Below are 12,951 nucleotides of genomic sequence, written 5' to 3' on the forward strand. Positions count from 1 at the left end.
TTCAACGAGATGGATTGATACGGTGGCTGCGATGATGGGCTCAAGTATAGCAGGGATTGTGGGGCTGGCGTGGGATCGGGCAGTGTTTTGTTCTGCTGTGCATGTGGTCGCTATGAGTCGGAAACGACTCGACGGCACTTAACAACAACAACAACAACACACGTGATATTTCTTAAGGTTAAATAAGCCTTACTATGGAAAAATACTACCAAACATGGAAGTCAAATTATAAGACTGAGAGTATGCATCTAATTTCACTTTCTAAGAGTGGCTGTCCACATGCTTTTTCTTTGTGGCAGAATGGCTGAAGGGTTGGACCAAGTAAAGAATGGACTTGCCCTCTTCTCTACCTGGCTATGAGGGGAGGCTGTGTCTATGTTCTCTCAACAGAGGTGCCAACCCTCCACAAGATGGCTGTGGTGTAGTAAATTTACATGACATGGCTTTTCTACACATAGTCTTTGTAACTCCCAGTTTGCTGTAAGCAATTGAATAGCTGATTATTAAAGTTATCCACCTGGTGTATTTCTGTTGGAGCAGCACGAAGCAATCTTCTGGAAAGTTCGCTCTTTCTCAGGTGTATAGAATTCTAATGTTGGGATTGGTTGGTTTTGACCACTCTACCAGGCTCAAAAAGAAGTCCTCCCAGAGGCAGAAGGAGAGTCTCTCTGACTGCCAGTCGAGAAAGATGTGCTGCTGAAAGAGATATGCTGCTGAGGGAGAGAGACACGAAAGAGACGTGCTCCTGAGAGAGAGGCATAAGAAAGATGCACAACTGAGAGAGAGATCCAAAAGAGATGTGCTGCTGAGAGAAAGACATGCTGAGAGACTGAGAGAGACAGCCAGCTGCTGAGAGAGATGGCTGGCTGCTGTGAGAGATGGCCAGCTGCTGAGAGAGACTGAGCGTGTTCCTGAACTTGAATTGTAGCCTGTTGCTTCCCTAATAAACCTCATAATCTGTGTGGTCACTGCAGCAAATTATCAAACCCTGCAGAGAGATGGTGGGTGCTGTGGAAGGAATGGTTGGTGACAAGGTTAGTAGGAGTGTTGGAGGGTGGCGGCATGTCTGGCCTCATAAGAACAAGCCTTGGGCTGCTGATGGCGATATATCTTTCTCTTGTGGAGTTAGAGGAGGTCAGAAGAGGCTACTGCCCTGCCCCTTTAGCAAAGGCCTAAAAAAAAAAAAACCAAACCCACTGCCATAGAATCATATCCGACTCATAGTGACCCTTCCTTGGGTCCTGAGGCAGTATCACTACGGAAGTAGATTGCCCAACCTTCCTTCTGAGGAGTGGCTGGTGGCTTTGAACTGCCAGCCTTCTGGATAGCAGTCAAGTGCCTTAGGCACCACACTACCAGAGCTCTACCAGGAACTCAATCAGGACTCTGAGGATGGTTGGGCTTGTGCATTCTTGGAGTAATCATTTCCAGCAGATGTTAGCAGCCATCACTGGTGGAGGGCAGCTGTGCCCAGCCAAGTATCTCTCATGAGGGTCACTGCAGGGAGGCCTACTACAGGCAGAAACATAATGGCAAAATGACAAACTAGAGAAAAAAATCTCAGTGAAAGGAATCACTTGGAGAAGGAGGTAATTTACAGCATGAAGGCCAGCAGGAGCTTGTGGCATAATATTTTAGGTTAAAGCTGGAAGTATAATTCCATTTTAGACTCACAACTAGAGAGGCTAGCAACACACATATTGCAAGTTTGAATTATCCAAGATGATAAAGCAGAGTTTATCCTCTGAGGTCAAGAATAACTTTTAATAATGGAAAACATTAATATGATAAATCATAACAGGTCAAATAACCAAATCTATATGTTCACTTGAATTGACTAGGAAGGCATTCAGTAAAATCTAATATTCATCCCTAAAAAGGTTAAAAATAAATAAATAAATGTTATCAACAAGGTACCTGATACTTCTTTAACATGGTAAAGATTAGCTCTCGAATCAATAATTAACGTCGAACATAATGATGAATAGTAGTGATACTCCTATTATCAAAAGAACCAAAGATACTATTATCAATAAATAATTCTTTTTAGAAAAAATTAAAGTGGGTAATAGTAATTAGTAGTATCATTTTAGAAAAGAAAAAAAGCTCTCATGATTTCTAGTCATGTTATTGTCAAAATAGAAAATGCTGAAAAGACAAGGAAAAACCACTAGCAATATCAAGAAAATCCAATAAAGTACAGCGCAAATCAATTCCTTTCCTATATAACACTAATTAAAATATTATAAAATATTATGGAAAAAAATCACATTCACAGTAGCAACAAAAAAATGTAATTCCTAGGAAAATGTTCTACATGTGTTTTGGTTCTCTTGTGCCAATCTAACAGAAACACCACAGGCAAATAACTTTAACAAACAAGGATTTATTCTTTTACAGTTTAGGAAGCTAAAAGTCCAAGTTCAAAATACCAGCTTCAGGGGCTAGGTGAACACCCCTCAACCTTGGACTTTAGCTCTGCCTCTTACTATAAAACAAAAATACTAAATATTACTGAAACACAGGAACAAATGCTTATACAAAAAAAATACATCATGATGTTAGATGAAAAGACTCACTAAAAATATCTACTTTTTCCCAAATTAGAGGTTTCATAATAGTTCAATTAAAGAAGGATATTTAAAATCAGAAAAGTGTGTGTCAGGGTGGTACCCTTTCACTATACTTATTCACTTTGTATGCTGAGCTAATAATCCAAGAAGCTGGATTATATGAAGAATGTGTCATCATGATTGGAGGAAGACTCATTAGCAACCTGTGATACGCAGATGACACAACCTTGCTTGCTGAAAGTGAAGATGACTTGAAGCACCTACTGACTGCTAAAGGGCCAGGGAGGCAGTATCTTTTGACCTCCTCTAATTAGACAAGAGGAAGACAGAATCACCATCAGCAGCCCAAGGCCTGTTTCTATGAGGCCAGACATGCCACCAACCTCCAGCCCTCTTACCAACCTTGACACCAACCATCCCTCTCACAGCACTGACTACCTCTCTGCTGAGTTTGATAATTCAATGCAGTGGACACACAGTACTCACAGATTATGGGGTTTATTAGGGAAGCAAAAGGCTATAATTCAAGCTCAGGAACGTGCTCAGGATACAGTTCCTCCATCAGGCCAGTCTCCCCTGTGTTGCGCCCTTAGACACACCTCTCTGGCTCGTGGCCTCTCGGCCTGGCTTCTGCCACAGTAGGCCAAGTAAGCCTACCTCTCTGTCTTGTGCCACCATCTCTCAGCCACACGTCTCTCCCTCAGCCTTGTGTCTCTCCCTCAGCTGTGTGTCTCTCCCTCAGCTGATTGTCAAATTCCTTCTGCCTCTAGGAGGGCTCATTTTGAGGCTGGCAGAGTGGCAAGACAAACCAATGCCAACATCAGAGTTCTACACACCTGAGAGAGGAAACTTTCCCACAAGATTACTTCGTGTTGCTCCAACAGAAATACCCCAAGTGGATGACTTTAAAAATCAGGAGTTTAAATTGCACGGTCCTACCCAGGAATCCGGTGGGAGTCACAAAGACTATGGCTAGAAAAGCCATACCATGGTATTTACTACACCTCACTGATCAAGATTAAATCCTACAGTTTGCAGTATAGATTACACCTCAACATAAAGAAAACAAAAATCCTCATAACTGAACCAATAAGCATAATCACAATAAATGGAGAAAAGACTGATGTTGTCAAATATTTCATTTCACTCAGTTCCATAATCAACACCAATGGAAGCAGCAGTCAAGAAATCAGACACCCTATTGCACTGGGAAAATCTGCTGCAAAAGAACTCTTTAAAGTGTTCAAGAACAAAGATGTCCATTTGAAGGCTAAGGTGCACCTAATCCAAGCCATGGTATTTTCAATGGCCTCATATGCATGTGAAAGCTGGACAATGAATAGGGAAAATCAAAGAGTCAATGCCTTTGAATTATAGTGTTAGAGGAGAATACTGAAAATATCATGGTGTCCCAGAAGAACAAATAAATCTGTCAAGGAAGAAGTACAGTTGGAATGCTCCTTGGAAGCGAAAATGGCCAGACTTCATCTCACCTACTTTGGTCATGGTGTCAGAAGAGACCATTCCCTGGAGAAGGATATCATGCTTGGTAAAGTGGAGGATCAGCAAAAAAGGGGAAGACCCTCAAAAAGATGGAATGACATGTGGCTACAATGATGGGCTCAAGTACAGCAAGGATTGTAAGGATGGTGCATAACCAGGCAGTGTTTTGTTCCATTGTACACAGAGTCACTATGAGTCAGCGTCAACTCTATGGCACCTAACAACAACAGATATCAATGATATTATAAAACTACAACAAATAGTATGATGGTACTAAGCCCAATAACCAATGAATAGATCTTTCAAAAGAGATTGTTTTTGAAAAGACATTAAAATATATAATAAATAAATATGATGAATATTCACTCAGTCTTAACCATCTAGGCCATCTTTCTGTCTCTCAAACATGCCAAGCTAGTTCCCACCTCAGGGTTTTGACACTTGATATTCTCTCCTGGAGGAATCTTTAGTTCAAATGATGTTTATCTTCTCTCAGAGATGGTCTGTCCCTGAAAACACTTTCTCTTAGTGCTACTTCTTACCCCTATATCAAGCCCTCACTCACTCACCATGAATGGCATTTGTCACTTTCTGAAATAATCTTACTTATTAAAAAAAAATCTTATTTATTAAAGTTCCTATTTTATTAAAGTGTCCAGTATTCATTGCCTCTCTGACAAGAAGCTCACTAAAAGATTATTTCCTTGCTTCTACTGACACAAGGAGGGGTAGCTATGAGCAGGATCTGACTCCAGGGCAGTGAGTTCACAATGACCCTATAGGCTACAGTCTTTATGGAAGCAGCCTGTCACTTCTTTTTCCCACAGAGCAGCTGTTGCATTCAAAATGCCAACCTTTTGGTTAGCAGCCAAACACTTAAATACTGTGCCATCAGGGCTCCTCTTCATCAGGTAACATCATCACTTAATTACACACCCACTCCTTACTTATCAACATGGTTGGGTTCCAAAGACTAGGTAATTATACAAAAGTAAGCATTATGTGAAATGAAGGATGACCTCATCAGATAACAAAATGGAGGATGACTACATCATGAGATAACTGCCAATTTACTTAATTACAGAAATGCCAGACTACTGAGAATCATGGCCCAGCCAGGTTGACATATTATGATAAGTCTCTCACCCTGCACTTTGACATTCATTACTGCCAGACATATGTTGTTAATATGAAAAATAGATAATAGTTTTTTTTTATTACTATTGTAAATGTGAAATGTTGGATAACAAGACAGTCAATAAGTGAAAAGTAGGCAACTAATCTTCTCACTTATTTTTATCATCATTCTAAACCACACTGTGAACAAACCATGGTTAAGTAAATGAGACTCTTCCAGAGCTAACTTTTAATTCCAATTAACTCATACCATATCTTTTATCCACTCTATTTTCTGCTTTCCTTGCAAATCCAAGCAAGGGTCACAACGGCAAGTGACCAAGAGAGGAAACCAGCCTGGACTGGCCCATGTAAGCAGCATCTGAATTGTCTGACCTTCATTGTCTGACCTTGCTCCTGCTTCTCCACCTCCCCCTATCATCACACCACCATCCTGCTTGGGCAACCCCATATGCTGACATCTGTTATGTATGAGTTTCTCCTTTCCTCCTCACCTTCACTATAAAACAGGAAAAAAAGAAAGCTATGAGGATCACAGAGTAAGAGAAACTACTCCTTTGTTGTTGGAATAAGATGGTATCAGAGAGAAAATCTGTAAAATTTAGTCAAAAATTAGGAGATGAATCATGTAAAATTCTAGGGCTGGTCAGCAGAATCCTTTCCAAATAATAAGTTAAAAGACGTATTCTTCCTCTCCAATTATATGTGTCACATGCTAAAACAACCTACCACAGTCCATCTGGAATGTGTGTTTGTATGTGTGTGTGAGTGTGGCTTGTTTTTGTCAGGGCACCTGTAATAGAAGGATCAAGGAGTATTGGAATGAAATTTTTTCAATGTTGTTTCATTTCTTTGGGCAGTTTAATTATCCAATTCTTAAAAGAAGAGGAAAGAGATTTACAGGAAAAGACTTCACCTGAATTGCTCAGATAATAGGGTGAAATATTTTTATTGAGTCTTTTTCTTTCTGAGGAATGTTTTATAATAAACTATATTATCAGTTGCTGAGTTCCGAAAAAGTCCAATGTGGCCTCAGGACTAGCTAGGCCAGGCCATATGTTTGGTTTTATTACTATATCTCTCCCAAAGAGTGAGATTTTACAACCGTGAGACCCCATGAAGGAGATGCAAATTGCTTCCCACGCTGTTCTTCAGAATTTTGACTAAACAAGAACTAGTTGAATTTTTCATTTTTAAGCTTTTCATATTTTTTTCTGCCTCTTGTACAAGTTAAATATCCAAAGTTTGAACATTTACTCAATTTGCCTTCAGTTAAAAAAAAAAAAGCTACACGTAGTGTGTTGTTGTTGTGTGCTGTCGAGTCACACCCAACTCATAGCGACCCCTCCTTGGGTTTCTGAGGCGGTAGCACTACGGAAGTAGATTGCCCAACCTTCCTTCCCAGGAGTAGCTACTGGGTGTAGCCCTAGATTATTTCATAAGAAAAAAACCTTTTAAGAAGCACATTCAATTTTCACCTTCCTGCTCTTAACCAACAGGATCACAAAAAATACACAAACTAAAACTGAGAAATGTTGTATATAAAAAATAAAAATACTATCAAACCCTCATGGTTGTCACAGTATAAAGAAAAACAGCTATCTGCCATCTATGTTTATTATAAACCCAGGCGATAAAGATTCTCTGATGAAGATAGCTGCATGTATTTCTCCTTCAGAAACAAAGTTCCTGGAATCAAATTTCTCCAAAGGAAGTGAGCTGATTTGGGCAGAATGGACAAACCCTTCTTCCAGTACTGAAAGTCAAAGAGTTGAAAATGTCAAGAATTAGAAAACACGGAGGTTACCCGCAGCAGTGAGTGAAGAAAACACATGACATAGGGCATTGAGCAAATCTGCTGCAAAAGATCTCTTTAAAGTGTTAAAAAGCAAAGATGTCACTTTGAAGACTAAAGTCTTGGCCTAACCCAAGCTATCGTATTTTAAACTATATCATTGGCATGTAAATGTTGGATATTGACTAAGCTTCCTAAGAAAAACTGATGTATTTGAATTATGGTGCTGGTAAAGAATATTAAATATACCATGCAGTGCCAGAACAATGAATAAATCTGTCTTGGAAGAAGTACCAGCAGAATGCTTTTTAGAAGCAAGGACAGTGAGACTTCATCTCATGTACTTTTGATATCTTATCAGGTGGGACCAGTCCCATAAAAAGGACATCATATTTGGTAAAGTAGCAGGTCAATGAGATGGATTAATACAGGAGCTGCAACAATGGGTTCAAGCACAGGAATGATTATGAGGATGGCTCAGAACCTAGTAGTGTTTCGTTCTGTTTTACATAGAGTTCCTGTGAGTTGGAACAGTAATAAGAACTATGCTAAGGATATAGCAGTGAAGGAAAGAAAATCTCTGTCTTCAAGGAGCTTACACTCTAGTAAGAGGAAAAAGGCAATGAACAAATAATTAAAATAGTGAAATTGAGATGCCTTGTGAAATTGCTTCTATTTGACCTGTAAAAGTGGCATTTTCATGGGTCAAGCTATATATCAAGCAGTGATAAATATTATTTCAAAAATAAAGGAGAGGAGGGGAATAGGTAGTGGGATGGATGAGGGAATGAGGACTGAGAGGGTCACAATAGAAAATAGGGCTGTTGTTGTTGTTGTTATGTGCCGTGAAGTCGGACCCGACTCATAGCGACCCCTCCTTGGGTTTCCGAGGCAATATCACGATGGAAATAGATTGCCCCATCTTCCTTGCAAGGAGTGGCTGGTGGGTTTGAACCGCCAGCCTTCTGGTTAGCAATCAAGTGCCTTAGGCACTATGCTACCAGAGCTCCTAGAAAATAGGGCTATTAGCCTCCAAATTAGAATTTGTGAGTTTTCCTACTATTTCATTAATTTTCTAAAGCACAAGTATTCATTTATAATGAATTTTTAAAAACTGTAAGATGACATAAAAGTTGCTGAAAACTCAAATAAGTTATATAAACATGAAAATTTTAAAGTATTTACATCAAGCAGGTATGTAAGATCCAGAGATACAGATGATATGAAAACAATCTTACTGAGGCCCTATGAAATTAGATTTAAAAACATGGTATGGTATGTATGGTGGTTATGTTTGTGTGTCAACCTGGCTGGGCCTGGTTGAGTGGTGGTAGTTATTCCCCATGATGAGACTGGCAATCAACTCCATGGTGGGATCTACCACAAGCAGCTAAGTAGCTGCTTTGGGTACGTGGTCTACTCCCCAAATATAAGCAACAGCTTTGGGAATGGTGTCCAGCTTATGGCACGCTTGGACCCTGCATGTAGCTGTGTTGTTTAGCAGCCTGCCATGCTCTGCTGACCTTGGGACTCACAATGGACTTAAATTAATGGCCTGCCATGGTGGTTTGGAGGAGCTCTGGTAGCATAGCAGCTAAGTCACTTGCCTGCTAACCAGACGGCTGGCGGTTCAAACCAACCAGGCACGCCTCAGAAGGAAGGTTGGGCAATCCTACTTCCGTAGTGATACTGCCTCGGAAACCCAAGGAGGGGTCGCTATGAGTCAGGGCCGACTCAACGGCACATAACAACAACAACAACATGGTGGTTTGGTAATATCGGGACTGTGCCTTTTTACTTGTCAACCTTGGGTTTGTCAGCCTCAGCAGCCAGCAGTTGTCTGAGTGAAGAAACACCTCTAGCTCCAGTGGGCTGGGAGCAGAAGGCAGACCTGGACCCCAAGGTTGAGGGGCTTTCACCCAGCCCTTAGAGTCTGGCACTTTGAACTTGGACTTAAAACCTCCAAACTGAGAGAATAAACTCCTGTTTGTTCAAGACATCCCATTTGTGATATATTCCTGTCAAAAGGCACTAGGTAACCAGAACAGTATGAAAAAGTAATTATACATGTTCTAAGCTATTAATTTGAAAAACAAGAAATAAAGTATACTTTAATGAGTTTATTACAAATATACTTTGTTACATCTTTTAAATATACACAAAGTACAAACAATTGCTGAATCACCCAAATTGCCAATATCCATCTAACACAATGTTTTGTGATCATTTCAATTGTTTTACGAACTGTAAAAATGTAGGGGCAAGGGAGAATTACTTATAAAATATGAACTTATGACAATTAATGAAAAGATTAATTAAACTAATAGATGATTTAACCATTAACACAATAACACCATTATCACAACTTATTATAAATAAGTTCCATAAAAATTTAGATACTAGTAGAATTAATTACTGAATTAATTGATTGAACATAGAATCAAGCTAAAGTGATTTACTAGCTCAGTAATATAACCACTCATGTGTGCCCCTTCCCCCAAGAAATCCTCGAAACCAGAACTGTCCAATGGAACTTTCTGCAATGTTTGAAAGTTCAGCACTACGCAGCAGAACTTTCTGCTTCGTCCAATAAAGTAGCTACTAGCCACAAATGACTACTAAATATTCAAATGTGGCTAATTCAACTAAGGAACAGAATGTTTTATTTTATTTTAATTAATTTATATTTAAATAGCCACGTGTAGCTAGTGGCTACTACATTGGACAGCACACCTCTGTCCTGCCTCATATATTCTTTTTCTATTAACTCAAGTTTTCCTTCTAGCTAGTTCCGTTGTATGTAAGTCAGAGGCTCCAATTCTCACTTTCAGTCTACCTCTCTGCCCTTCTGGCCTCAAATTTTCCTCCTGAGCTGTTCCATAGCTGCTTCCAGCAAAGCTGTGAGATGGTCTTGCCCATCTCAGACCCCTGGTCCCTCCCCACTTGCTCATGATAGCAAGTGAAACAGAAACCCTTTTCAAAATGTAAATAGACAACTAAATGCCCTGTAAGACTTGCTAGAAACTACACAAACCGGAAGGCAAGGGAGCATATCCAGAGATTAACAGAAGGCCCTTCCAAACCTAAAGTTCTCGGATTGCAAACTTCAAATTCCAGGTAGAGAAATTACTATTTCCAAAAATATACTGTACTTACAGAATAACCCTAGCTTCCTAAACCTCACAGAAATCAAAGAATCTAATGGATTCTAGGCACTGTCCTCCAAATAATTAAGCAAAAAAGGTAACTCTCTTCTTTCTCCTGTTCGTTAAGAAAGACACGATAAAACTCAAAGTGATATTTTCATTATTTACTACCATTCTTAGGAAAAAGGTCATATATATTCATATACAAAACAATGGAGTAACTCTTGCTCTCCATTTTACATTCTTTAACCTGGTATGGTGTGCAATTTCAAATGGATATTCATTTCCTGTATTTGCCATACTCCCTAAGGTATAATTAGTAGATATAATAGTTTTAAATATAGTACTAAACTGATGATATAGGAAGACATAGCATAATATAGTAAGAAAATTTTACAGAAGGATGTATCTAACAAAAGTGAGTACAGCTCCAAAAGACTTACTGATTTAACATGACATCGAGAATGAATGATGTTCCAAAGGCATCAACCTGGAAGGTTGCTTGGTCAACATGAGTCAACTGCAATGTCAAAAAGATAGAAGATATTTACTATACAGTCATAGAAATTAAGTGATAGTATTTCTTATGATCATTCTAAAAGGTTTACAAAATCATAAATGAGAAAATGAATTCAACATGGAGAGAAAATGAAAGCATAGATAAGTAAAATTTGCACCTACTTGGAAGTCGAGCATTCAAGCATCAGAAACAAATTACGCCCCAATCAAGAAGGACAAGTGCCCTACCTTTCTGTTTATCACAAGTTATTAAATATTTAATTTCTGAAAAGACTGTATATACTTCATTTATCTTATTCTATATTAAATAATTGGCCTCTTTAAAATTTACTACGCCATCCCAAAAAAAAAAATCACCATAGTAAAGTCAGTTCCGACTCATAGAGACCCCTCCTTGGGTTTCTGAGGTGGTATTTCTACGGAAATAGATTGCCCAGTCTTCCTTCCAAGGAGTGACTGGTGGATTTGAACCTCCAGCCTTCTGGTTAGTAGTCAAATGCCTTAGGCACTACAGCACCAGAGCTCCTATGCCGTTCCAGGAACTCCAAATTAAAAAAATAAAGTGTTGTCAATAACAGTAACATCAGCATACTAAAGAATCACGTGTATTCAGTGAAAGGAGGAAGAAACTTATCTGTTCCATTTGACTCCCGAAGTATTAACAATGGGGCTAAGCAGTTGGATATAACTTACTTGAATTTTTTTTATATGTTTCTTGTTGGACTATAAATTATTTGAATTTTTTTGTTTATATGTTTCTAAAATAAACATGTGTAATTCCTACAATGAGGTAAAAACATCAAATACTATTTTAGGGATAAAAAGTATCTAAGCGGGGGACTTCTGGTAAGATAGAGGAATAGGCAGACAAGTGACACAGACCTTCTTCAACAAAGAAAAGAAAAACCAACTGACAGAGATACAGAAGATAATCCTGGAGCCCTGAGCTTTGAAAGGAACTATACAGAAGTGGATTAGGCACCAACTAGTGGAAAAACCTGAACAAAAACAGTGAATACAGAGATGGTTGGAACTGTGGACTATCTGCTACTCTGACGGGACCAATAGCCTGAATATTTCCAAGTGGTGTTGGGATCTGAGAATTGGCCTAAAGATCAGCCCTGGTCTCCAAGGGCTGCACGGACAACTGCGCTGGTGGCCTATAACTAGGAAGGGAAAAAGGAAGGAGGGAGACTACCTGAGTTGTGGACTTTCCACTCTTCAGAGGGCACAGACATTTTGATTGTTTACACAAGGCAGCCATTTTGGATATTTAAAGTGACCAAGGGTACAGCCATTTTGAATGTTTATAAGTGGTAGCCATTTTGGATATTTAAAGCAACTGAGGGTGCAGCCATTTTGAATGTTTACAAGTGGGTGGCCATTTTGGATATTTAAAGTGACTGAGGCACAGCCATTTTGAATGTTTACAAGCAGTGGCCATTTTGGAGATTTAAAGTGACTAAGGGTGCAGCCATTTTGAATATTTACAAGTGGCAATCATTTTGGATTTTAAAGTGACAGCATTCCATTCGGATTCCAGGGACCTAAGAATAGGCTCTGTTTGCCAAGGTCAGCAGGGACATCCAAGAGACTGACAACAGGAAAGGAGACAGGTGGTGAGTGTATATTGTTGTTATGTGCTGTCGAGTCAGACACAACTCACAGCGACCCCTCCTTGGGTTTCTGAGACAGTATCACTAAGGAAGTAGATTGCCCAACCTTCCTTCCAAGGAGGAGCTGGTGGGTTTGAACCACCAGCCTTCTGATTAGTAGTCAGATGCCTTAGGCAGGAGCATAATACCCTGCTTGTGTAGATAACATACAAAGAAAACTAAATTTGTGGGCAAGTCACTCCAACATACAATCACCAATTAAATATAAACACAAAAATGTCACAATGCCTCAGAGACAACAGAGCATCACAGTCCACCCAAAGAAGCAACATAAAAGAGAAGAAACAAGGGACCAGGATACAGATCCAAAACACATCCCTGAGGAAGACACAGCATTTGAACTCCCTGATAAGGAATTCAAAAGAATTATTATATTTAGGTATCTTCAATGAATTGAGAGATCAAGGAAAACACAGAGAAAAGCCTAGAACAACTTCAAAAGACAATACAAGAACAAAATGACAAAATAAATGAAAAATTAGAAATGATACAAAATCTACACACAGAAATCCAGAAGATTAATACTAAATTTTCAGAAATAGATAAGACATTGAATGGGCAAAGAGGCAGAACTGAATCAATGGAAGACAGAATTAGGGAGA

The 12,951-nt window shown here is 39.2% G+C and overlaps 1 protein-coding gene across 1 annotated transcript in view; it reads right to left on the bottom strand.

The window, feature by feature from the left end:
- ADAM22 (ADAM metallopeptidase domain 22) overlaps nucleotides 1–12,951 on the bottom strand; it is a 339,260-nt gene that overhangs the window by 258,331 nt on the left and 67,978 nt on the right. The window contains exon 3 of the mRNA XM_042780809.1: nucleotides 10,598–10,674. Within this exon, the coding sequence (XP_042636743.1) occupies nucleotides 10,598–10,674 (77 nt within the window). The remainder of the gene's footprint in view (nucleotides 1–10,597; nucleotides 10,675–12,951) is intronic.

This window comes from Orycteropus afer, unplaced genomic scaffold (assembly GCF_000298275.1).
Source record: "Orycteropus afer afer isolate SDZICR_OR568_19922 unplaced genomic scaffold, OryAfe1.0 scaffold00063, whole genome shotgun sequence".
Taxonomy (NCBI): domain Eukaryota; kingdom Metazoa; phylum Chordata; class Mammalia; order Tubulidentata; family Orycteropodidae; genus Orycteropus; species Orycteropus afer.